The 27613-nt window shown below is 38.5% G+C and overlaps 1 protein-coding gene across 1 annotated transcript in view; it reads right to left on the bottom strand.

The window, feature by feature from the left end:
• Window positions 1-27613, bottom strand: part of STAB2 (stabilin 2) — a 116976-nt gene that overhangs the window by 38298 nt on the left and 51065 nt on the right. Inside the window, exons 29-48 of the mRNA XM_034403404.3 lie at window positions 27366-27413; window positions 26780-26916; window positions 23700-23814; window positions 21786-21863; window positions 21161-21259; window positions 20968-21075; window positions 18246-18377; window positions 17124-17252; window positions 16006-16062; window positions 14576-14665; window positions 13843-14038; window positions 11049-11144; window positions 9622-9667; window positions 8822-8898; window positions 6996-7121; window positions 4455-4528; window positions 3782-3853; window positions 2452-2571; window positions 1664-1711; window positions 1422-1505 (exon numbers count right to left, since the gene is read on the bottom strand). Of these exons, the coding sequence (XP_034259295.2) occupies window positions 1422-1505; window positions 1664-1711; window positions 2452-2571; window positions 3782-3853; window positions 4455-4528; window positions 6996-7121; window positions 8822-8898; window positions 9622-9667; window positions 11049-11144; window positions 13843-14038; window positions 14576-14665; window positions 16006-16062; window positions 17124-17252; window positions 18246-18377; window positions 20968-21075; window positions 21161-21259; window positions 21786-21863; window positions 23700-23814; window positions 26780-26916; window positions 27366-27413 (1932 nt within the window). The remainder of the gene's footprint in view (window positions 1-1421; window positions 1506-1663; window positions 1712-2451; window positions 2572-3781; window positions 3854-4454; window positions 4529-6995; window positions 7122-8821; window positions 8899-9621; window positions 9668-11048; window positions 11145-13842; window positions 14039-14575; window positions 14666-16005; window positions 16063-17123; window positions 17253-18245; window positions 18378-20967; window positions 21076-21160; window positions 21260-21785; window positions 21864-23699; window positions 23815-26779; window positions 26917-27365; window positions 27414-27613) is intronic.

Below are 27613 nucleotides of genomic sequence, written 5' to 3'. Positions count from 1 at the left end.
GTTACAATATAATCAATTACAATTGAGATGGAAAGAGGACCAAAAAACTGGTATTATGTTGCATGAGGAAGAATTGGTTAGACATATAAGAGAGAAAGGTCCAATGCATATTAAAAGGCTTTACAATGTTTTGCTAGAAAGGGATTCAGAAACGGAATTAGTTAAAGATTGTATGATTAAGTGGGCACAAAATTTTGAAGAACCAGTGATGTTGGAAACATGGGAAAAAATTTGGGTTCAGAATGTTAAATTTACACAGTCGCAGAATTTGAGGGAAAATTTTTATAAAATGTTTTATAGATGGCATCTAGATCCTAAAAAGTTGTCATGTATGTACCCTAATGTTCAGCCAAAATGTTGGAGATGTGAATGTTTGGATGCTACGTATTATCATGTTTGGTGGACCTGTAGGAAAGTTAAGGCTTTTTGGATAAAAATATGGTGGGTCATGCAGAATGTTTTGAAGGAAAAAATTCAATTTTCTCCACAATTGTTTTTATTGGGTATAGTTAAGGGTTTTACACGGGATGAAACAAAATTAATATTGTATATGATAACAGCAGCAAGATTGTTGATAGGTAAATATTGGAAGAATGAAGCTTTGCCTACTATCGAGGAATGGACTTCGAAGATGGCCAGTTTTGCAGAGATGGCGAAGATTTCAGCATATTTAAAAGATTGTTCACAAGAGACTTATGAATGGGAATGGAAAAGGTGGATAGAATATGTTCAGAACAAATACCAAATTAGAAAGTATCAAATAGCTTTTATTTGAAAACAATGTATTAGAAATATTTTAATATAAAGAGACAAAGAGGGAAAATTATGTAGGGGGAAGGATGGGTTCAGGTATATATATCAGTGTTATTAGTTATGAGTACATAATAGGGAAGTCTGGGGGGGGAGGGTTAGGGAGGGTTAGGGAGGACGGGAAGTTTGGGGAGGGAGGTGGGGGGGTGAAAAAAAGGGGTGAAAATGTAATTGTAAAACTTTTGCAATAAAAAAAAAAAAAAAAAGAAATGATTGACTGTATTAAAGTGGCAGAAAGCAAAGAATGAACAATTATATTTGGACTTTGCCATTATATTATTGCGAACTAAACTCATAGATCTTTCCTAAGTGATTCTAAGTGAGAGACTAAGACAGTGTTTCTCAACCTTGGAAGCTTGAAGATGGGTGGACTTCCACCCCCAGAATCCCCCAGCCAGCGCTGCTGGCTGGGGGATTCTGGGAGTGGAAGTCCACCCATCTTCAAGCTTCCAAGGTTGAGAAACACTGGACTAAGATCTCACATTGGACTCTCCTACAGGGAGTTCTGTTCCTTGTTTAATTGGAACCTATTGGAAACAGGCTGCAAAATATATGACCACCGAACCGTGCTGAATGTCCCATTTAAGATCAAAATGATTTTGTGTACTTACTTGTATTTCAGTTAGAAGAGCTTCATTCGTCGGTGCAAAAACAGTGAAGGGGCCTGTTCCTGTAATATCTCTGAGCGAAGCATCCTATAATAGTGAAAAACAAAATGCACATTTCGGTCAATATATATTTCAGGCATCTTTATATCTCTCAGAAGATTATTATTGAATCTGAAAAAAAAAATTCTTAAAAATGCTTTCTACAAGTCAAGACACTGGGAAGAGATGGCCTGTGATTTTCTTACCATTAGCTTCCCACCAAACCGAGTAGTATTGAACTCCTTTGAAAGTTCCTGTAATAATAATAATAATAATAACATTAAAAAATTAAAATAATAAAATGGCACCCAGTAACACTGAAAATGTAAATATATGAAATTGTTGTGGAAGTAAGTGAAGTAAGAAACAGCTAGATCTAAGTAATGTTCTGAACTAGAAACTGATGTTTTAGCATCCTCACAGGTCTCTCTATGGATCAAGTTGTCTTAAGGTTTGACCCTGCTAGAAAAGGCTAAGCCATGGATACAATGGTTTTAATAAACCTTTTAGATGGCTTTGTTGCACTGGGTTATGAAGAACTTAGCTAACATTACTCCTCTGGCATCCCATGCAATTTTATTATTTAAGTATATTGATATCCAGTGCTTCTAGTGTTCCTTAAACATAGGGATGAGGATTATTTGCATTAGAAAAGCATACTAAAAATTAAAGACATGTGTAGCCACCCATCTTTTGGCTACAGAATATTTTTGAAAATAAATAAATAAATAGCAACCATGGTTTCCCCTTTCCCATGCAGGCTGATACAAAGCCAACTTGCAATTGTCCTCAACATTTCTCATTTAGAGGATCCCTGGATCTATATATTTGGGCTCCAAGATCTAGGCTTAGGTGCCCACTACTGGTATAATTATAACTGGTCAATTGCTAATGTGCTTTCTTGTGATATCTCACCCATACTCTGGTGTAATTTGGCCTGTTGCCCCTGAGCACAAAAACTGATCACAAATATTCAGTAAGGAAGATATCTCACCAGTGAGATGCTACCTCTGCAAAGAAACCCATCTCCAATGTAATTGGGCTTACAGATGCAAGTCCTTTCTGACGGTAAAGTATCATTGCAAATGGCATTTTCTCCACATCCACCATTATTCTGATAAAGAGAGAAGCAAGGAACATTAGCTAAAAGGTACTTCGTCTCAATAAACGTCAGTACAAAGTTCAGCGTATAAACTAAGGGGAAGAAATGAAGGATGCAAAGAGGATCTACCATACCATGAGAATGGTAGAAAGAACAAGGGCTAGATCCTTGCTTCAAACCAGGGGTGGGTTCTACAATTTTTTACTACCGGTTCTGTGGGTGTGGCTTATTTTGTGGGCGTGGCTTGATGGTCATTTGACAATTATTTAGGATTTAGCAGAGGTACCGGTCTACCAGGCTTTTAACTGCTTGCAGAGCTGTACAGATCTACCCATTTATTTTTTGCAGGCACTGGTCTACTCATGTATTTTTGCAGGCACTGATCTACTCATGTATTTTTGCAGGCACTGATCTACTCATGTAATTTTGCAGGCACCAGTCTACTCATTTGTTTTCTTTTACCACTGATCAGCTGTAGGGAGGCCCTTTGAAGCCCCATGGCAAGAGTTTAAACAGTTTTTCCCCCTCTAGCCATCAGCTGGGACTCAGGAGGCAGCAATAGATTGGGGGTGGGGCCAAATAAAAGGTAAGAATAATGCGGGGGGTGGGGGGCGCAAGGGGGGCATAGCGGGTGCGGGGGGGGGAAGAACCGGTTCGGTGATGTCATATCGTCACCACTACCGGCTCAGGAGAATCGGGCCGAACCGGGAGGAACCCACCATTGCTTCAAACCCTTTGCAGATCCCTTCACCATCAAGCAAACAGGGAGGCAGCAAGGAAACAAGTTTGAAATAAGGGCTGGGGGAAAGTACAAGAAAGTACACAGCAGCTTGCAGGAGGAAGGCTAGACTAGGACATTTCTGCTGAAAGTTTCTCCAGTGTATAGCATGCCCCCCTGTGGAATTGATTTGCTTAAGAAAAGCAGGAATAAAAATGAAAATATCTAGGATAGTTGTAGTACTCTAAAAAGTAAACAAACAAACAAAAAAGACATTCATTTCAGTTGCATTAGCATCAGAATCAAATTCCTGATCGTATTTTAGTGAACCTTAGCTGGAGCTAGAGTAAATTCAGTAGTTTTTCTCACTTCTCCTTACAGTTTGTATATCAATAAATGCAGCCAATGTAATGGGGTTAAAAAAAGCTGCCAGTTCTTGATTTGCAATAGAGATTGTTGCCTGAACTCTGAAGGACGGGCATGAAGGACAAAGTCTAGACTCACCACTGTACAGGGACTGATGAAAGTGCACGTTTTCCCATCTCCAGAATATCCATTCATACAGTTACACACTGCCTGTCAGAATAAGAAAATAATCCAGGTTAAAATATAGAGAAGGTTAACATTTTATTCCCTGATCCATGGAAGTCTTTGTGATAACTTTCTCCTGTTTGGTTTCACTTGGGTGTCAAGTCTCTGTGATTCTGTTTTCAGTTTTTCTCCCTACTTGTGCAATCATTCAGAGCCCCAAATGATTAAATTATATCTGATTTATTAAATTATGAATTTGTGTAGTCCACCTAGTTCAGCACAGATCATATATTTTGGTATCACATTTCTTTATTCATCATTTCTTTGGATAAATATGATCCTAGGCTTAGTTCTTGACATTTCCAGTCAGATATGATCCCTAGAAGCAAACAAACTATCAGCATGAAAAGACAAGGAAGTGCTGTCAATCAGAAGTAAGGCAAGGGTCTTACTGAGTTAAGTGCCTTAACTCAGTTGAGTTGCATTGAATTATATTGTCAAACTGTAGCCTGTGATTTGCCACTATTTTATATTTTATTTATTTGTACATCAAATTTGAAGGCCATCCATCTCACTCACAGAGTGACATTTATTACTTACAAGCAGTATAATGTACAATTAATACAAAATGGGAATACTGTTTTACCTTGTTGGGACCAATGTGAGTGCACTCTGCATTTTTAGCACATCCTCCATTCTTCTCCAGGCAGGGATTAATTTCTTTAGGAAACAAACAAACAAACAAACAAACAAACAAAAACAGGGGGAGGAAATCCCATTTAACTTTCATGAAACTTAGATTAAATAAGGGATAATTTATTGTAATTATTTTTGCTTTTTTACTTATCATAGCTCCTTAAGAAAATCCCTCTTAGTTTGGGAATGAGTGCAGTATTTGTAATACAGATGTTATATACTTTCCTGAGGTTTATTCCAATGTGTAAACTTTGCATAATCATAAGCTTTTCACTCACATGGGAGCACTTTGGTACAATCCAGGCACTATATAAATAGTGAAATAGTTCCATCTGTAACATTTGTACCTTCTAAGTGCTCAAATAATCTCTTAAACCAGATGAAGTCAGTGCAACAATATTAGCAATGGATAATGTTCCCTTTGAGAGCCAGTTTGGTGTACTGATTAAGGCATCAGGCTGAAAGCAGGAGACTGTGAATTCTAGCCCTATGTTTGGCAGGAAGCCAGCTAGGTGACTTCAGGCCAGTCATTCTTTCCCTAGGAAGAAGAAAATGGCAACCCACTTCTGAAAACACCCTGCCAAGAAAACTTCAGGGATGTCTCCAGGCAGTTAGAATAGAATAGAATAACAGAGTTGGAAGTCTTGGAGGTCTTCTAGTCCAACCCCCTGCCCAGGCAGGAAACCCTACACCACTTCAGACAAATGGTTATCCAACATCTTCTTAAAAATTTCCAGTGTTGGAGCATTCACAACTTCTGCAGGCAAGTTTATTTATTTATTTATTTATTTGTTTGTTTAAATTTCTATACCGCCCTTCTCCAATGTAGGACTCAGGGCGGTGAACAGCCAAAGTAAAAACAAGACATACATACAAAACATACAAAATCTAAAAACTGTTTAAAATAATTAAATAATTTTGGCCGTAATTAAAACATTCCAATTTAAAATCCATTTAAAATTTGACTCAGGCTAGCCCAGCTAGTTGAAATAAATGGGTTTTCAGGGCCCGACGAAAAATCCGGAGGTCTGTTATTGTACGTAGCTCTGGGGGGAGGTTGTTCCAGAGGGCGGGCGCCGCCACAGAGAAGGCTCTCCCCCTGGGGGTCGCCAGCCGACATTGTCTGGCAGACGGCACCCTGAGGAGGCCCACTCTGTGGGAGCGTACTGGCCGGCGGGAGGCTATTGGTGGCAGAAGGCGGTCTCATAAGTACCCCGGCCCTAAGCCATGGAGCGCTTTAAAGGTGGTCACCAACACCTTGAAGCGCACCCGGAAGACCACCGGGAGCCAGTGCAGCTCGCGCAGGAGAGGTGTCACGTGGGAGCGTCTCGTCGCCCCCAAAATCCCCCGTGCGGCCGCGTTCTGGACCAGCTGGAGCCTCCGGGTGCACCCCAGGGGGAGCCCCATGTAGAGAGCGTTGCAGTAGTCCAGGCGGGAAGTGACGAGTGCCTGAGTGACTGTGCGTAGGGAGTCCCGATCTAGAAAGGGGCGCAACTGGCGTATCAGGCGGACCTGATAAAAAGCCCCCCTGGCCACGGCCGCCAAATGATCTTCTAACGACAGCCGTGCATCCAGGAGGACGCCCAAGTTACGAGCCCTCTCCGTGGGGGCGAGTGATTCGCCCCCAATAGCCAGCGATGGCATCAGCTGGCTATATCGGGACGCCGGAAGCCACAGCCACTCGGTCTTGGAGGGGTTGAGTTGGAGCCTGTTTCTCCCCATCCAGGCCCGCACGGCCTCCAGGCACTGGGACATCACTTTAAGGGCATCATTGGGGTGGCCTGGGGTGGAGATGTACAGCTGGGTGTCATCAGCGTACTGATGGAACTCCACCCCGAAGCCACGGAGCCGGCATTGTTTAGCTGATGGGACCCAGAGGAGACCAACTCTGTGGGATCTTACTGGTCGCTGGGAGCTATGCGGTAGAAGGCGATCTCGAAGATAGCCTCGCCCTGAACCATGTAGGGCTTTAAAGGTAATACTTTGAATTGTGCCCGGAGACCAATAGGAAGCCCGTGCAGCTTGCGGAGAATTGGTGTAACATGGATGTATCTAGGTGCACCCATGACAGCTCGCGCAGCTGCATTCTGGACCAATTGTAGTCTCCGAACATTCTTCAAGGGTAGCCCCATGTAAAGCGTGTTGCAATAATCTAACCGTGAGGTGACAAGGGCATGAGTGACTGTGAGGAGAGCCTCCTGATCCAAGTAGGGTCGCAATTGGTGCACCAGACGAACCTGTGCAAAGGTCCCCCTAGCTACAGCTGTCATAAATATGTGTGCTGTCCCTTTAACTTATAAGTTTCAAATTCAGTTAACAAAAACTAAAATGAGATATTTACAGAGGAGTTGCTAATTGTAAATAAATGGGGAGGGAGGGAGGGAGGGAGGGAGGGAGGAAGGAAGGGGCAGACATTGTCATGTTAATCAGATGGAGTAAATTCTGATCTTGGAAAAGTACAAAATATGGTAAGCATAGAACAAGCACTTACCAAAGCAGGCAATTCCATCGCCAGCGTAACCTGTTCTGCAAGCACATACTCGTTTTCCTGGAGTGGTACGTCTACATTCTGCTTTGGCTGAGCAACCTCCGTTGTTGTTCTCACATGCATTAATAGCTGAAAGAGCATGCACAATTGAAATTATGTTGCAATGCTTGCACCACTTAAATTCCTTTACTTTGAAAGCAAATTTAAATAGATCAAAATTAAATTTAATTTTAGTGAAAAATGTCTGCATAGCAAGTATACAGTACCTCTGTTATATACCGTAAATGTGGACATGAATTTGTTTGATTCCTTATGTGTATGCCTAGAATAAATGTTGCTGTAGACTGGATGGCCATTTCTTAACCAATCAGGATTTCCCATAAACTGGAATGTTATCTATATAGGAAAGCTAATTGAAAGGAGACCCCAAAGGACAAGTTTATTGAGAGGTGTTAGATGGGATCCCTCTGGGTGGGCAAAGAATTTGTTATAAGCTATGCAGATTTAAAAACAATACATATTAAAGATACAAATGAATTAGCTACAGGCAGGAATCCCTCTCTCGGGAAATATGATGTGGGATTGGCTATCTGTAAGGATGCCTATTGTTTCCTCTACTAGTGGTCTATTTGCATACTTGCAAAAACCCAGACATTACAGAAAGAAACCATCCCGAGATTGCAACCCCTTAATTTATATCTACCATATTTCTCTGAAAATAAGACCAGGTCTTATATTAAGTTTTGCTCCAAAAGACATATTAGGGCTTATTTTCAGGTGATGTCTTATTTTTTTGTTGCAACGGGCATACTAAATATGTCCGTCTGGCTGATGATCTTAACTGGGGCTTATTTTTGGGAGTAGGACTTATATTACGAGCATCCTGAAAATCATGCTAGGTCTTATTTTCCAGTTAGGTCTTATTTTCAGGGAAATATGGTAGCAAGAGACAACATACTTACCTCCATGAGCATCATATGGCATTACTAGATTTTTATTGTCTAAACCCCATTATGGTTCTGCACTCTTCAGCTTTTTGGCATGTGGATATGACTAGCTATCCTAGGCTGTTCTTAAAAAAAAATATACATAAGTTCAACTTGGTCAATAGCAGCAGTGAAATCCGGCTGGATCTATCTGGCTCATGCAAGCCGGTAGGGCCGCCGGCAGGAGGCTCCCATTTTTGACCCTCTGCTCATGCGCAGAAGCCTCTGTGAATGTGCAGAAGTGGTGCGTATGCTCACATTTCCAATCCGGTAATGAAGGTAAGTGCATTTTACCCCTGGTCAATACCTGGATGAGATACTGCCTTGAAATTCCAGGGCTAAATACAATGTTCCTATGGTAATATAATCATAACCTGACTTAACTCAAAAGAGTATTTTTCTAGTTTTTCTTGTTTGGTGAAAGAGAAACTGAGGGGAATACAAGAATCACAAAATATTTCAGGAATACTGGACAAGGTACTTGTTTCCAGGAATCTGTCCAAGGTCCTGAAAGAGCTGCCACTGATTAAATACAATCAAGTTTAGATTTTAAAAAGTGTCTGATTCCTGACTTCTTTCTTCTCAGGAATTCTAATTGATTTACAATTAATTGCCAGAGAGTAAACATTCTCCAATATCTGCTAGCTATCAATATTTTCTTTGGCCGAATGTTAATAAATCAGTATTTTTCAAAGCTTATTTTTTTTTAAAAAAGAAATTAATTAGAAATTAATTTAATTAATATTTTTAATGTAACTCATTACAATATATTAATTCCACCTCCTGCTAGATCAGATTTTTGAGAATGTCAAAAATTGCATGAACAGAATAAATCCCACTTACCTGAACAATATGTACCGTTGCCTTTAAACCCAGCTGCACACTTGCAATATGGTGGACCAATAGGATTAAGAAAGCAGCTAAAGTAGAAAATCAAGATAGATTATAATTTGCAATTGATAAAAAAGAAAGAAAGAAAAGAAATGGCATGCTTTGAAAACCCAAGGTAGTTGGCATCAGATAAACTCACTTCATTCACCAGGGTCATACTAAAAGTCTACTACATTTTAAGTAGATGAGGTGTGCATTTATTTAAACATTAACTTTGCAAACGAAAAATACAAAATGTTTTCTCTATTAAAAATAGTTCTCTGCCACACTGAAGATATTCAGTCTGCAGCATGAGCAGCCTGTGGCTGTTGGTTTAATTTCTAAAGTCATTTATGACTGTCAGTCTCTTGCATTGGATTGGGAGAAAGAGAAGTCACAGAGGGGTGGAAGTCAAGGGCAAGTACAATGGCAAAAGTAAAAAAAAAAATGAGTGGCCCATTTAATCACTTGCAATTGCAAGATCAAGTCCCTGCAGTTTTCTTAGCAAGGTTTTTCAGAAGTGGTTTGCCATCTGTTCTGGAGCTGAAAGAAAGGAACTGGCCCAAGATCACCCAGCTGGCTTTGTGCCTGAGGCAGGAGTCAAACTCACGGTCCCCCAGTTTCTAGTCCAAAGCATTAACAAATACACCACACTGGCTCTGATTGCATATTATTTCAAATTAAATGTTATAGTTAGAGAAAACATTAGGGTTAGGGTCAGGCTCAAGTATAGGATAGTATGAATTCATTAACTAGTTTGATGCAATACATACTTGGCACTGGTGTGGCAGGTATTGTTGCACTTATCATCTCTGATTTCTGGGAAGAGAAAAAAATGTTTTTGTTAGTCAATCTTCTACAGTCCAAGACTGACATCTTCTCCTTCCTCCCCTTTATTTTGTTGAGCTGAAATGTATGTGTAGAACTCACCTATATGCACAGATTTTCTTGGACTGTATTACATTAGAACTGAGGTGGGTTTAAATGTTTCTTCTGTTACCTTCCCACCAAAGGTGGTCCCAATTTTTCTACTTGCATTTTTTACGTGCTTTCGAACTGCTAGGTTGGCAGAAGCTGGGACAAGTAACGGGAGCTCACCCAATTACGCGGCACTAGGGATTTGAACTGCTGAACTGCCGACCTTTCTATTGACAAGCTCAGCGTCTTAGCCACTAAGCCACTGCGTCTCGTGTTACTCTGGTATCCGGGTCCAAATGCCACCTTTTTGCTGTTAGAAGTAAGCTCACTCTGTCTAGAATTTACTAACAAAAACAGCACCTTTTCTAAGCAAAATCTCAAAACAAAACCCAGGAGATACAGCATAGGAGACACAGGAGAACAAAGAAACAAATTCATGATGTTTCTTTTGAACCCTCCCTAGATGTTTTCCTCTTTACAAGCAGAGCTAAACACGGGGTTCTCAGCCTATCTTTCTGACTCAAATGCCTTATTATTGTAAATTTAAGTTGTTAGACCAGCTACTTTCTGTTGATGGAATGTAAGAGGCCTATTTTGTCCTTGATCTTCAGCAGCAAAACATTGTTCTGACCCAGCCTTCATAAGTAATGATAAGCTGCTTACTCACGAGTAAAATGAACCCCTTTTCCAAACAGGGCTTTAGTGTTTTATTCACATGAATAAAAAAATGTAATTAGTCCCAACAAACCTGGCTCTGGCCAAGGAATCTGAATTGCTTGCTGTATACTAGAAAACCAATGGTTGTCTGTGACAACTGGCCACTCTCAAACCCCTACTATTTGTTTCCCAGCCAGGGTGGTGTAGCATCTACATGTGCTTTTCCCTGAGAGCCAGCTTATTGCTTTCCTTTACTCTCCTCTCCTTTCATCTCTATGCATATGCACATTGGTTCCTCCCCCTCACTCAGCTCAGGCCCTGAAGACAACTGCCTCTCCACCTGGGGGAGGAAGGAAGGTCCCGGCTCTGCCTCTGCCTCTGATGCTGTTTCCTTATCAGAGTCTTCCAAAGGCTCTGAAGCTGGCCCAGATTCTCCCTCCACCTCCTCTTCGTCTGACTCTGCAGCTATCTCTGCTGGCAGCTGATAGGCCACAACAAACATGTGTGGCTGGGTCCTGCATATTATACAGATAATGAACTTTCTTTGAAAGAGAGGCTTGGCCAGAGCTGCTGATGACACCATTACTACTTTTAACTCTGAAATAGGAAGCAGCAATCCACTTACCACTGTCACATTTGATACCTCTCCAACCAACATTACATTCACAGGTCCCGTCTCCTTTAATACCACTGTTGCATCTCCCATTGATGCAGGCACATTCTAAACACAAAGGGGTGATTTTAGTTCCAAATAGCTCATAAAACAGTAGTAACAACTAGCATACCATCAGTTCACCTTTACTCTCTTCAAGGCTTTTGTGATTCAATTTGCTGAAATATTTTATCATCTTTTAAATATTTTAAAATCAAATATTAAATTTTTAATATTTTAATATTACATTTTAAATATTAAATATTTTAAAATGAAATAATTAAAATATTTTAAAAATATTTTAAAAATATTTTAAAAATATTTTAAAAATATTTTAAAAATATTTTAAAAATATTTTAAAAATATTTTAAAAATATTTTAACATCCTCCTTGATGATGACGTAAAACTATTCAACACCACTGACAATGCTGCTGCCCTACAAAGCGACCTTGACTATATGTCAGAATGGTCAAAGAATTGGCAACTCCAAATCTCAACCAACACCGGCCAACATGCTCCCACAGAGAGGGCCTCCTCAGGGTGCCGTCTTTCAGGCAATGTCGGCTGGCGACCCCCCGGGGAAGAGCCTTCTCTGTGGGGGCACCCGCCCTCTGGAATGAGCTACCCCCAGGGATACGACTAATCCCGGACCTCCGGACCTTCCGCCGGGCCCTGAAGACTTTTTTATTTCAGCAAGCCGGGCTGGGTTAAAAAATTTTTAATTGGGGAATTTTATGGGTAAGGGGTTTTAAATTGGAGAAGTCAAAGATAATTTAATTTCGTTTTAATGTATTTTAATATTTGTATTGTGTGTTTTTAATTCTGGCTGTTCACCGCCCCGAGTCCTTCGGGAGAGGGGGCAGTATAAAAATTTAATAAATAAAATAAATAAATAAAATAAATAACCAACAAATGCTCTGTCTTACACATTGGGAAAAGAAATCAGAACATCAAATACAAGCTGGGTGGATACAACCTCGTAGATGACCCTCACTCTGTCAAGGACTTTGGAGTATTCGTCTCAAATGATCTAAGTGCCAGAGCTCACTGCAGCAACATTGTCAAAAAGGCATTAAGAGTTGTCAACCTAATCTTGTGAAGCTTCTTCTCTGGTAACATTGTACTGCAAACTAGGACATACAAAACCTTTGCTAGACCAATTCTTGAATACAGATCGTCTGCCTGGAATCCTCACTGTATATCCGACATTAATACAATTGAGTGAGTCCAGAGGTATTTCACGAGAAGAGTACTCCACTTCTCTGCTCATAACAAAATACCTTATGCCACCAGGCTTGAAATTTTGGGTTTGGACAACCTAGAAGTAAGCTGTCTATGGTCTGACCTAAGTGTAGTACACAAAATTATCTGCTACAACGTCCTACTTGTCAATGACTACTTCAGCTTCAACCACAATAATACCCGAGCACACAACAGATACAAACTCAAGGTAAACCGCTCCAAACTCGATTGCAGGAAATATGACTTCAGCAACAGAGTGGTCAATGCCTGGAATGCACTACCTGACTCTGTTGCTATACCCTCAAACTCCCATAACTTTAACCTTAAACTGTCTACTGTTGACCTCACCCCATTCTTACAATGTTTCCTCAAAAATAAGACTCTGTCTTATATTTTTTTGAACCCTGAAATAAGCGCTTGGCCTTTTTGCCATGTGCTCAAAAGCCCGATTGGGCTTATTATTAGGGGATGTCTTATTTTGGGGAAAACAGGGTAAGAGGTTTGTAAGGGGCATGTATAAGCACACCAGCATGCCTACCAACCCTGTCCTACTGTCCCCATTTATTCGTACCCATTTCCTGTGTTCATATCCGTGTTTATACTTATTCCTGTTATCTCGTACATATTTGACAAAATAAATAAATAAATAAATAAATAAATAAATAAATAAATAAAATGATAATTTATGTCTGTTTTGCAGTTGCATCAGTTATACCTTCATCTACATTCATTAAAAAATGCCTAAGCTATAATGTTACAAGCGTAGCACACATAACCTGGTGTGAATAATGGTGCTGTTTCTTTCTTTTCAAAGCCTGAGCCCTGAAGTGAAGTCCGAAGAATCATAGCTGGTTGCCTTGTGGAAATCACTGAGATCTAACAAGCTATTTTACATACAGTTGATCAACGTCTAATACAAATGGCAGAGTGGATCTTCATATTTGTTGAATGATTGTTGATTCATTTGTCAAAGGACCCTTCCATGTGTACAACAGATAGATATAAAAAGAAGTATCTATTTACCAAACGAAAACAATAGATGCAGTTGGGAAGCATATGGGCCATGAACAATACCATTATTCAGAAATATGAATTGCGATGAAAAATAAAGTAGGAAAATAAAGTTGTAGTTCTAATGTTGTTATTTTTGACTGTGTCAAAGAGAGTCAGAAGTTGGTGCTTTTCCATATTTTTTTTCTTTGTATTTTACACTTTGATAAACTAATTAAAAAGTTTTAATTGAAAAAATAAAATAAAATAGGAAAATGTAAAACATTAGAACATAACATTAAGCAAAAGTTTGATAAAATGTTTGATTATTCACTGATAGCACTTCAGCCACTTGGATGCATATGAATCCTACTAAATTGCACTCCAAGGAAATCCCTCTGGAATTCAATGTGATCCACAGGAAACAAAAGTGAAAAGATTGGGGTAGCATAATTTGTTATATCTGTGACTATAACAGTACTTGACAATTACTTGGAAACTTAGCAAAGTAAATGGTTCTGAAACCAGAAGTACCTTGGTCACAGTTTGTGCCATATTTGCCTTCAGAACATCGCTCACAGGCCACACCATCGAATCCTGTTTCACACTCGCAAGACCCAGTGCCATTGATGCCATCCAAGCAAAATCCATTGCCAAAACATGTTTTCCCAGATAATCCTGGACAAGGCTCACACTGTGGGCCATAAAAGCCTGCACAACATTCTCTGGTCTAAAAAGAAATAAAGACTTTAGGGCTACCACAATTGGGATCCTTAGAAAGGAAGAAAACCAGAGAGTAAGGATGGAATTCTTGAGCTGGTTGTCAACAGCACAGAGATAACTTTTGGGACATAATTTTATTATTAGACATAATAACCCGATCACATTCTTCACCCATTGTGCTGCATCATTGTTTATTTTAGGCTTTCCCCCCCTTGAATAACCAAGAACGTGTTGTAGTTATACAACACGTGTTGCAAACCGCAATAAATAAACATGCTAAGTCAGTGTTGCTAAATAATCTTTTGGAGTAGTTTCCAAAAATTTATCTGTACATAAAACAGTCTTAAAATCTGAACTATTCCTTTTAGACAGAAGCTGAACCTTTTATTGTTATGGTTCAATGCACAGTCGTCTAGATGTTCGGACTGGATTTGGCATTTTTATCGACCTATCAAATCCTCCCTTTGGATTAATTATCACAGGCCCCGAGCAATGTAAAAATCTAACCCTCTTTCCCATGGTATTATATCAATAGTATGCTTACAATTCTACTCTTAGTACATTTTGACTGGCATCCAATACGCGTCGACATTTCATACATGAAGACATAATGGCAGATCCCCTTCTTGCCTGGCTGTATGAAAGAATAACCATTTTTTAGTGAAAAAGATTGAATAAGACGTATGTGAAATATTGCAAAAAGCTTTTCTAAATTTCACGTAGTATTTTACCTATACTTCAAATAATGTAATATTTTAAAAAATAAAACAACTCTATTGGCTTTCATCTGAACTCCAAACTGAGGCCGAGACCTGCTGTGATTAAATTTCTTAAATCAACTATTCATGATAATATTTTAGTTTTCTTTACAAGTAAGTTCTTTAGAATTTTAAGCAACAAAGAATGCTGATTTTTTTCCTGATCAGATAATCCAAAATGATAAAACAGCTGAATCAGGCATTTCTTGGGCTACTTCTTTCTCCTCCTCCTCTTTTTTCTACAATAGCGACCCTGTAAGATTAAGTGTTTTTTCTGGAGAGATCGGTCTATCAGGGCAACCTGGTCTACCCAATTATGGGATGGAGCATATTACTTCAGCTTTTGCCTTTCAGCCCCAATCCAGGAGCCTTCGCAGGCAGCCGTAACAAACTATTTTTTTAAAAAAACATAAATTTAACACAACCCTGTAAAATGAGTTGGGCTGAGAGAGAATGACTAGTCCAAAGTCACCAGCTGGCTTCCATGCCTAAAATGGGACTAGAACTTGAAATTGCTACCAATGTGCCTTCCATTGAGGATCTGTATACTGCACGAATCAAAAAGAGGGCTGTGAAAATATCTACAGACCCCTCACATCCTGGACATAAATTGTTTCAACTTCTACCTTCAAAACGACGCTATAGGGCATTGCACACCAGAACAACTAGACACAAGGACAGTTTTTTCCCAAATGCCATCACTCTGCTTAACAACTAATTCCCACAACACTGTCAAATAATTTACTAAGAATGTATTACTATTATTCATCTCTTCCTTACTAGTATCTATCTCTTTCCACTTATTACTATATAATACTATGCTTGTATCTTTCAATTTATATTGTTTTTATTTGTTTCCTAGTATGATTTGATAGTTTATTAGTAACCTTGACTATTACTAATTGTTGTATCTTTTTATTCTTGATGAATGTATTTTATTCTCCTTATGTACACTGAGAGCATATATACACCAAAGACGAATTCCTTATGTGTCCAATCACACTTGGCCAATAAAGAATTCTATTCTATTCTATTCTATTCTATTCTATTCTATTCTATTCTATTCTATTCTATTCTATTCTATTCTATTCTATTCTATTCTATTCTATTCTATTCTATTCTCTCTTGGTTTCTAGGCCAGTGCATTAATCACTGCACCGCACTAGCACTCACCTACTGCTCCCTATTTCTAGCAATTTCATTCTCAAATACTTACAATTTTTACACTTCCAGTAGGGCAGCTAGATATCTGTGAGCAGGGTACACACTTTCCCTTAAAAAGAAAACACACATTTGCCAAATGGTAGATCCAGAAATCATTTCTGTGTTGCCAGATAAGCATAAGAGATCTTACATATTCAGAGAAGCTTTAATTATTTCCTCGATTAATTTGCTTTCCTTATCTTTCTTACAATTATTCCCCAAGATGACTTTGCTCTGTGGTTTGAATATAAATTGCATTCCCATTTCATTTCTTTTGTGTCTCTTATTTTGGCATCTGCTGCTCAAACAAAAATAAAATCAGTGGAGGAAAGATGATACTTGAGAGTCACAGGGAAAAACTATGATAGTGGCCCAAGCACTTCCTTTCAATCTTGATCCATAATAGATTGTTGTGAGGCTGTACAAGAGGGAATGATAAATGATGTCCTGAACATCTTGCAAAATGAACAGTGTGAGATGGAAAATCTGGGAGTCCTGACAGGCAAATAGATAGACTTGAGTTTGCTATGGTGGGAGTCCCCAACCTGTGGCCCATGACCTCCTATGGGTGATATGTTTCCTCCTCAATCTCAGGTCCTCTGCCAGAGGCCTGGGAGCTTGAAGGTTCTGTATATTATCTTAGCTGTACTGTACTCTTCTGGACAGAAAACTCTGATGCTTTTCCTGAGATCTGTTGGACCCATTCCCCCAAGTGTTAATTAACCACTGGTTAACCCACAATTAACCACTGGAATGGCTTGCTTTCAGAAGTTATGGTTGCTCCATCACTGGAGGCTTTTAAAAAGAGACTGGACAGTCACTAGTCTGGAATGGTATAGGCTCTCCTGCTTGAGTAGGGAGTTGGATTAGAAGATCTCCAAGGTCCCTTCCAACTCTGTTATTCTGTTTTGTTATATGTATCTATTACAGAAACTAGATAAAACCATTTTAATAGAAAGTTCTGGATTGCTTGTGTTAGACAGCTGTGCTATTATAATGCTAATTGCAATATATGTCATTAATATTTAGTACAAGCCAAGAATCATTACATTTTAAGTATATATTGATTGGTATTTTTTTCAGTACACATTAATTAAAAATGCAATGCATGTTCAGAAGCACACAACTTACATTTACAATCACAGTATCATTAATATCACATCTGTTCTTTACAATTTCCATTACACTTCCCAGTCCATGGATTATTCCTTTATCTGTTGCAACATTTGCGTAATTTATAGGTGCCTCATTTATGTAGAGCTGTGCACAAAATGTTAACACATGTGAGAGACATTACTTATAAAAATATAGCTTGTATAACATTTACTCCCCTCCCCATTTTATTCAGCCAGTATGTTTAATAAAGGACCAAATTGCATTCTAAAACCTTGATCTGAAAGTCTCCAGTTGCAAAATTTACATCTTATTCAAACCATTGTATATCTCTAAGAGCAGATTTTATTTATTTCTGATCTTATGACTAAACTGTATATGATTAAACCATGAAAATAAAACTTGGTTATCATTGCAGCTGGTTCTCTGAACAGCATCATCCATGGGCGGGATAAGGAGAATCAGACTGTTGTAAGAAGAGTTGCAACGCAAGACTCACACCTTTTCTAAGTATATTCTGAAGGTGACAATGGTCTCCTAGCAAAGCATGTGTTGTAATATCACAACATTTTTTTCATTTTTTTTCATCATGAAAGTAGTAAGATCTTATGGATGCTGCTGTCTCTTTTAAAAATCTAGTCTTTAGAGTAGATCTCTGGAACTGATTACTAATAATCATGCTGGGTAGAATGATGGGCTTATATTTCATCATGTCTGGAAAGCAACAGACATGGAAGGTTTGATTTTGACTGTTTGGGCAAAAAAAAAAAATTACTATCCCACTTCAAAAATACAGTCTTGGAATAAGCAGCAAAGAGACATTAAAAAGATAATTCCTAGTTAAAGCCAAAGATTAATGTTGATTCATTTGTTCTCAATCCTACTTTCTGAGTTCTCCCTCAAATCCAGCACTTAATGCACACATTTAATGTTTACATCTGATGAGTTGCCTCATTAACTGAGAGCACAAATACATTTATATTAGGACATCCTCTTGGGGAGTTTATCTTAAAATCCTGCTTACTGAAACCAATGGGATTTTTCTGACACAGTCAATTAAGCCAATGTAAATCTTTTCTAAAAGCAGATGTTAGATAAATAAATTACAGCAAATGCCATGATAATGAATACTGGCTTCACCTGACCATCATGACTGAAGAATCCTACTCTGAAGGACAATCCAAGCATGGTTGTCTTGAACATCCCAATATGCAGGTCATTTTTCAAGAGCTTCTCTCCCAGGATAATATGATACCGGATCTGATCTTCATCCTGTGGTTTCCGGGAATAGTGATTGTTGAATACTTTAGCAGGGTGTCAAATGTCCAATTTTTCTAATAAAAAGTTGGTTGTCAACAGCCAGAAGATGTTATTACTAATTACCTTTTGACTGGATGTAAGGATTTTAATTTAGAAAGAGAGGAGGCTTATGGTGTCATGATAGAGAGATCATAATTTACAACATGAACACACTTTCTGGATTATCTGCTAAATAGGATTTATAATTTTTTAAATTACAAGCCCCTATTTAAAGACTCCAATGAATAAAACATGCAGATCATAGATTATATTAATTATATCTCTAACAGGAACTTTCTGGAAAAAAAAACCTATTCGGAATTTAAATATGTACAAAACATAAATGCCAGATCCTATTCATAGGCTTACAATTTCTTCCGTACTTGCTTCCCACTACATTTGGCAGAGTGACAACAATAGGGTAAAAAGCTCTTGTGTCCTTTTATCAGAAAAACTGTAGAAGGGAAACGATTAAGAGGTTTTTCCTCATCTGTATGATTTTTCCTCTAGAAGGCAGACTCTACATTTCTTTTGGATTTAAATAGAAACAGGACTTGCATTTGATTCTAAGGCCTCCTGTGTTCTGTCTTCATTTTTATTCAGATACACTGAGTTTGACAGTAGTGGGTCCACAATGGTGTAATCAAAGGTCCATCTATTTTTATATAAAGGTAAAGGTAAAGGTTCCCCTCGCACATATATGCTAGTTGTTCCCGACTCTAGGGGGCGGTGCTCATCTCCGTTTCAAAGCTGAAGAGCCAGTGCTGTCCGAAGATGTCTCCGTGGTCATGTGGCCGGCATGACTAAATGCCAAAGGAACGCTGTTACCTTCCCACCAAAGGTGGTCCCTATTTTTCTATTTGCATTTTTTATTTGCTTTCAAACTGCTGGGTTGGTAGAAGCTGGGACAAGTAACAGGAGCTCACCCCATTACGCGGCACTAGGGATTCGAACCACTGAACTGCCAAACTGCCGACCTTTTGATTGATAAGCTCAGCATCTTAGCCATTGAGCCACCGCATCCCTTTTATATAGGTGTCACATAAAAAACAGATACGAGTTTTGACAGCATTGTTGTGGCCACCATCTTGATCTTTTTTTTAACCATACACTGTAGAGGCCCCTAATGTATTAATTTACTATTTGCTCATTCATATTTTATAAAAGCAAAGAGGAAGTTACTTTTAGAAGAATAAGTGATTTGGTTAATAATCACAAACTCAGTTATCACTTTGTTGCACTGCTCCTGGTTTTTTTTTTTTAGTTAACATTTTTATTGAGTTATAACAGGGCTGACAAACTCATGGCCTGTGGGCTGGATATGTCGTGCGCTGGCCACGCCCATGCCTGGTTTAGAGAAGGGGGGGAAAAGTCACAATATGCCACATGATGCTGCTGTGATGATGCGAGTTGGACACCCCTAATTTATAAGATAAAATAAGATACAAAATACAAAAGAAAATAGGAAAACAATGGGGAAGAAGGGTGGTGGTGGGAAGGGGAAGAAGAGTGAGGAAAGATTAGGAAAAAGAAAAAGAAGCATTGACTTCCAACTCTCTCTGCTGCAGTAAAATAAGGCATTAATATCAAATCATAACTTTTTTTTAATAATATAAACTAGCCATTTCTATAATGCTCCTGGCTTGTTTTATTGAATGGTGACAGATTTCTCTGTTCAATCACCATCTATTCTGGATTTTGAATACCTCCTTTAATTCTATTTATCTATCTTAACATCCTCTTATAATTTATTCATGAATCAATTCATTTGGGTTCATTCTGATACAGAATTTCGGCAATCCAGAAATAGAAAAGAACAAAGTGATCTACCTCTTCTGGCAAATTAATAACAACATGCTTGTTGGCTGCAGAAAGGTGCCTTCTCATGCTAATTTTATTTGGGCCCAATATCAAAGAGTCAAAGACAAATTAGAGAGCATGACAGATAGTCCTTGACTGATGACCACAATCGAGCCCAAAATTTATGTTGCTAAATGAGACAGTTGTTAAGTGAATTTTGCCCCATTTTATGAACTTTCTTGCCAGAGTTGTTAAGTGATTCACTGCAGTTAAGTGAATAACATGGATGTTGAATAAATCTGGCTTCTCCATTGACTTTGCTTGTCAGAAGGTTGCAAAAGATGATCACATGATCACATGGTTCAAAAATATGAACCAGTTGCCAAACATCCAAATTTTGATCATGTGACCACGGGGATGTTGCAACAGTTTGTAAGTGTGAAAAACAGTCATAAGTCACATTTTTTTCAGTGCCCTTGTAACTTTGGACACTATTAAACCAATGGTTATAAGTCGAAGACTACCTGTATGGAGTTCCAAAGCAAAGCCATAGTTCAGTTAGTCAGTCAGTTTAGATAGGCAGGGTTAATGCATCTCACCTGGACACTGCTTAGTTAGAATCACAGAATCTCAGAGATTCTTATGCCAGAATGTTCACCAGTACTGCCACGATTTCAGTTTTGCTCTGAGCCATCGGACAGTTAACAAATAAATCTCAGTTAAAGATATTTTCTTAAGGAAAGGCTTGGGAGTTAATACCTACTAGAGATGCTGACTGTTTTTCTTTCAGATAACTTTCAATGGCGTTATTACTTGGAGCAAAAACCGAGTACTCGCGAGCAGCTTCGATTGCATTTGCCAGGTTGTAGTGCTGTTATGGAAAAACAAATGCAAAGTTATGAAATAAGTTTGTTTGTTTAATACGTGGCAATTTGAATAAGAACCTGAGGATTTACAATGATATAGTTCTTGAAAATGGAGTAGTCTGGCATCTGTTCTAAGCGAGGAAGCAGTTTTGGCAAAGAGCCACTTAGTCCTCTGAGAGGTGCCAGAACCTGCAAACACAAAAACACACAAGGTCAGATTCAGACAATTCATTTTGCTGCAGTAGGGTCCAACCTATCAAATAATATAGGAAAAGAAATAATGTATATTCGGTATATATTTGTCATTCAAGAGATTTTTTAAAAAAATATTCTGAATTTAGCAAAATGAAAGTGCTGCTATGGATAAAAATTGTCCCTTGATTTCCAGACAGAGAAGGACAAAGATTCACTTCATCCCAAAACAGAACAGTTTTGTACAAATGCCAAATTCCTAACAAAATGGGTTGGGTAATAATAGGCATGAACTTTGGTCAAAGAATATCATGATTTTAACATAATATTTTACATGGTTTACTACAGTTCTGCTAGTGGAAGGAGGAAAATAAATCACAGTTCACAATCAGGCAGTACTAAATTAGAAGTAAAAATATTACCAAACATTATAGCGAATAAATTTTCAAAAACTACAGAATGTTCTCCCAGTTGGAGGGACAAAATAACTTGGGGGCATTTAAGAAAAAAATATTGATAATACCTTATCTATTATATGAATAATCCCATTTGTGGCTGCGATATCACCAGATACTATGTTAGCACCATCAATTAAAACATTCTGAAAAAGAGAGGACAAAAGTGGCTTATTTAAGATGCATATAATTTGCTGGATTTCTAGTAAAGAATGACTAAATATAAACTATCTTTTCCCAAGGGTACTCTAATCTAGACTTTTGTTAGCAAACTGTCATGCCTCCATCGGAGCCTGAATCTCCGGGGGAAGACAAGCTGGAACCTGAGTTGACAGAGATTGAGGGGGCAACTTTGTTGTCTTTGGAAGAAAATGGGGAAGGCCAGGGCCTTTCAGGATTAGGACAGCTTCTAGACAGGTAGGAACAGGAGCAGGATGAACATGAGAGACAGAGCTCAGGCGAGGATCAAGGACCATCCCCTCCTGATCCAAGAGCTCGGAAAGTGGAGAGAAGGTGTGAACAGCGCAGACTGAGCAGGCTACTCGGGAGAAGAGTGTCCCATCCATCTTTACAAGGCACACCTGGGAATGAGACTTAAGGAGATGCTGTGGGGAGAGGCATTTGTTGGGAACAAATGCTGAATTCCTGAAGTGTTGAGTGCTGACATTTGAACTTTCCAAGAGTCCTCACATTCTTTCTGGTGTTCTGGACTAATTCTGGATCTTTTGCTTCCTGAACTCCTTACTTTGCCCTGCTGGATTTATTGCTGTGCAGCCCTGGTGTACCCAGTGCTGGGCTGGACTAATTGCAATCAGAGGCTGCTTGAAGTTTGTGTGGGGGTTAGTTATCACTCTGCTCTGGGACTTGCCAGAAACCTGGCAGCATTTGGGGAAATTTGGAGCAATAAAGGGGCTCCACAGTTTGAACTGCCAGTTGTTTGTGTTATTTCTGTGCCATGCCCTGGGTCATCAACAAACTCTGCTTAACATTTGCAGTTCGAGATTAGGGAAAGTAAATGTGAATAAACAATGGAGAGAAGAAGGTGACAAATGTGCAAAATATTGTAAATGAAGAAAATTAAAAATAAAGGGATGATAAAGATAATGATAATAAAGGATGGGAAAAATGGGGAATGTATATAGTAGAAAGTAAGAGGAATGAAACTGATATGTAAAAAGAAACACATATTATGTGTTTGTGTTTTGTATGTTGTGTTGTGTTGTTGTGGTAAAACCAATAAAAATTGAAAAAAACACTTGCAGTTCCCTCTGGGTGCAATCCAACTATCCCAAAGGTGCTTTTTTCAAAAGGCAACTGACTTTTTCTCTTGAACTAAAGAAGCTTCTTGGATGAGAAGCAAAACATTTTCAAAGGAAAAAAAAAACAAAACAAGAAAGCCCAATTGCCTTTTTTAAAAAAGCATATTTGGGACATGACATGGATGATTGAGAATCTGTGTAGACATTTAGCTGCACAATCGAAATATTCTCTTCTATTTGCAACTTTCCATTTTAAGCCATTTGTCCCTTTTATAGATTAATGGTAAAAATTCTGCAAATTTTGCTGCCATTTAATTGTCATCTTGGTTTTTGCATCCAGGATCTGGCAACCCAAATTCTCTAATATATTAACATTAACCCTAGATGTATGGAACGAAACCACTCTTCATCCTTTCTCACCTGAGATTACAAGATTGGGCCTGTTGGTAACATGTACTTTGAGTTACTCAATGTAACACTCATCTGTGGTTTTCAACAGGAGGAAAAAGTACAAAAAATAATAATTATCTTTTGGGGAAAACCAGTTTCAGCTCTGTCATACTATGATCTGAATGTCACATTTCAGCCTACAGAAGATTTCTCATTTTGGCTCTTTGGAAAAACATGTTTAAATTCAAGAGAACACAAGTTCAGTTATCTTTTCTTAGCACATATGTGATGAATACCCTAAAGTGATGGGTTGTAGCATAATGTCCAACGTACCCCGTTTCTTTCAGACAATGTTAGGAAGTTGTCCTGCAATGTCCTTGCAAATCCATTAGACTGTGACAGAGTTTGGAGATCCTCAATTCTGTATGTTCCATTTAATATGTGATGCCTAATGGGAGAAAGCATATTTAAATGTTGTAAAGTATTGATTTGCTTATAGAATCCAAAACTATTAGTGTGGGACCAATTCACAGTTTACATCAGCACTAATCAAACCATAATCATCTCCAGCATATAAATATCTGTAAATATGTTCATCTACCTAGGTGGTAAAGTCTTTTCTGTAAATGGGCCCCCCTACTATGTAGTTCCTTGCCATAAATGATTTCACAAGCATATGGAAGGTAAGTAGTTGATTCCACTATTATATTTTCAAGTAAACATTCACATCTTTTCTATGCAATGCCAGTTCTTTTTTTGATTTCACCTTCTTGATCATGCTTTGTTCTTTTCATTTTATTTCATTTAGTTTTGTTTTTCCAGTTGCTATGGTATTTATATCCTACCATAAGTTTCTTTCATTGTTAATATTTAATTGTTATGCCACACTGAATCTTGATTTTTCTCTCTGAGATCTCAAAGCAACGTGTATGGGGAAGTCTTTTCTCTTGAACCCCCACAAAAACAATCCTGTGAGGGAGCTTTGGGTGACATCAAGGGGGATCTTGACGGACTTGAATACTGGGCCCTATCTAATAAAATGCAATTCAATAGTGACAAAAGTAATGTTTTACATTTAGGCAAGAAAACCCATACATATATAGAATAGGTAGCATCTGTTTACTGTGAGAGGAGTCCTAGTAGATAACCACTTAAGTATAAGTCAGCAGTGTGCTACAGCTTCCAAAAGAGCCAATGCAGTCCTCGGGTATATCAACAGAGATTTGAATCAAGATCTGAGGTGTCAGTACTGCTTTATACTTCTTTGGTAAGACCACACTTGGAATACTGCATCCAATTTTGGTCACCACCATATAAAAAAAGTTGCCAAGATTCTAGAAAAAGTGCAAAAATGGTGATTAGGGGCTAAGGGCTAAAACATACGATGAACAGTTGCAGGAACTGGGTTTGTCTAGTCTAACAAAGAGAAAGAGTAGGGGTGACATGATAGCAGTCTTCCAATATTTGAGGGGCTGTCACAGAAAAGAGAGGTCAACCTTTTCTCCAAAGCACCTGAGGGCAGGACAAGAAATAATGGATTGAAACTTATCAAGAGGAGATCCAATTTAGAACCAAGGAAAAATTTCGTAACAGTGAGAACAATTAACCAATGGAACTGCTTGCTTCAGAAGTTGTGGATGCTCCATCACTGGAGGCTTTTAAGAAGAGGCTGGACAGCCATTTGTGTGGAATGGTATAGGTCAGTGGTGGCTAACCTTTTTGCCGTTGTGTGCCAAAAGCGGGGAGTGTGGAGGGGTCACACGCATACGTGCCCATATACATAATTCAATGTGTCCTGGGCTGTTTCCAGCCTCTGGGGGGGTGGGGAAGGCTGTTTTCGCCCTCCCCAGGCTCCTAGAAAGCCTTTGGAGCCTGGGGAGGGCAAAAAAACAGGCCTTCCTCACTCCCCCAGAGGCCCTCTGGAGGCCGAAAACAGCCTGTTTCCTGACTTCCAGTGGGCGCAAAAGGTCTGAAAATCAGGTGGCCAGTGTGCGCATTCGCACTGCAGCTGAACTAGAGCAATGCTCGCGTGCCCACCAATATGGCTCTGCGTGCTACTTGTGGCACGCATGCCATAGGTTCACCATCACGGGTATAGGTTCTCTAGCTTGAGCAGGGAGTTGAACTAGAAAATCTTCAAGGTCCCTTCCAACTGATTCTGTTAAAATAAATGAATAAGTCTATGACATGCTATGAGCTTTCTGATTAAAGGGAATCTTGCAACTGGATCTTAGTCCAGCACTTTGTTGTTTGATGCCAGCAAGCTAATAAATGAACTGAATGTTCATTTGTGAATAATGAATGTTCAGGGAAACATAGAAAGAGACATCTGAGCTGTTAAAATATGGGTTGCTTCTCAGCTGCTGTCCTACTGCATCACCGAATCACCAAGAGGCTTGAAAGCATACCTCTGATATAAAAAGACAAAAAACAAATTAAGTGGCACAAGGCATTCATAGCAACATAACTCCTCCCAGAACCAGAACCTTCTAAATCTGAAGTAAATATAGTAGTTATCTCCCCACTCACCCAGGGAAGAAAAACAAATACAGTTTTGCTAATGTTATAAAATTGAATTTTGGGTTCAAATACAATGAAAAAAAAAAGAAAAGGAGTTTTTTTTGGCTTGAGCTTCAGGATTCCTAATCATTTCATGAACCTGTAGATTTCATGGTAAGAGTTCAAAATTGCTTTTTTTCCTGACTTTTCAGTTTAGTCTCTTGCTGAAGGATATTCTGATGGTTTTGCATTCCAATAGTTCACATTCCAATATTAAAGATTGGTAAAGATCAACAGATGATGCCACCTCTTGTGATAAATCTTTAGATGCTGATCATAGTTGTTCTGAAGACAGGTGATGCCTAAATCCTTTAATAGCAATAGCAATAGCACTTAGACTTATATACAGCTTCACAGGGCTTTACAGCTCTCTAACTAAGCGGTTTACAGAGTCAGCATATTGCCCCCAACAATCTGGGTCCTCATTTTACCAACCTCAGAAGAATGGAAGGCTGAGTCAACCTTGAGCCAGTGAGATTTGAATTGCTAAATTTGCAGGCAGCCGGCAGTCAGCAGAAGTAGCCTGCAGTACTGCACTCTAACCACTGCGCCACCTCGGCTCTTTAAATTAAATTAAATTCACATGAAATTTACATGAAATTTACATTAAATTAAATTCTTTACATCAGGATGCAAACAAAGGTTTAAGACCTAAAAAGTATTTTAGAACTATTTTCTTAGGTATGTCACAACTTTTCACCTTCAGCTCCTCTTTTGCTAATGTACAACTTGAGTGATGACCTTGCAGACAAATGTGTTATAAAAATTAAGATCTCTGTACAGTATAAAGGAATTTCAAACTATATATATGAAATAAACAGAACAATAATTATGACCAAAATACTTTAACATACTTGGTTAGGAACAGAATGTTGTTTTGGGATGTCCAAAAAGCAGCTGTATATTGATCCAAGTTTTGAATAGCTTGGAGAGAAGGTGCAAGGATGGTTATATTGCTCCTATCTGTCAGCAGAGTTCTTATTGCAGCTGTCTGGAGGCACAGAATAAAATACATTGTTATTACTAATTGATCTTTTTCCCCTACAGGCCAGGAGGATTCCAATTTTTTAAAATTATTATGCAATAGTAAGATAAAAAGGAAAGAACTTCAAAACTACAACAGCAGTTGAATGTTGAGAATTCTAAAAAGCAATGAGATCGTTTTAGAAGCAAAGTATCAATGTCAAGCAGTTGAGGTTGTTTTTTCAGTAATTTTGATTATTATATTTAATTTTATTAAATGTAGGAAAACATTACATCTCGACAAGTGATTATATCATCTTTGGAAGAGAGATAATGTATTGTAAAAACTATTAGTCAAATTGCCACTAAGATTGCAAACTCCTATAGGAAATAGAGTAATTGAACTCAAGGAGATTTACATACATAACAGGTTTGCACCATCAGTCCCTTTCTTAGTAGTTTTGAAGAGTTACTCACATTAAACCATTCATTAAAGCCAGCTGTGCCTGACAGAGAAGTCAATTCCTGAACAGGGAAAAAAATAAATTACTATTAGCAGTTATTATTATCATTATTCAGTGATGTACTTGGTATGCATAAAGGTTTATAACAAATGGCTTCCTGATGCTTTGGTAGAATCTTCCTTTGTACATACAGTTGAGTTCAATTCAGGAAACATCTGGATCGCTAAAATCCTAAAGTCTAAGAAAGAATTCCTCCCCCCC

The sequence above is a fragment of the Pantherophis guttatus genome, chromosome 7, assembly GCF_059756535.1.
Source record: "Pantherophis guttatus breed Tessera chromosome 7, ASM5975653v1, whole genome shotgun sequence".
In the NCBI taxonomy this organism is placed as follows: domain Eukaryota; kingdom Metazoa; phylum Chordata; class Lepidosauria; order Squamata; family Colubridae; genus Pantherophis; species Pantherophis guttatus.
This window is presented reverse-complemented; position numbering and strand designations above follow the sequence as displayed.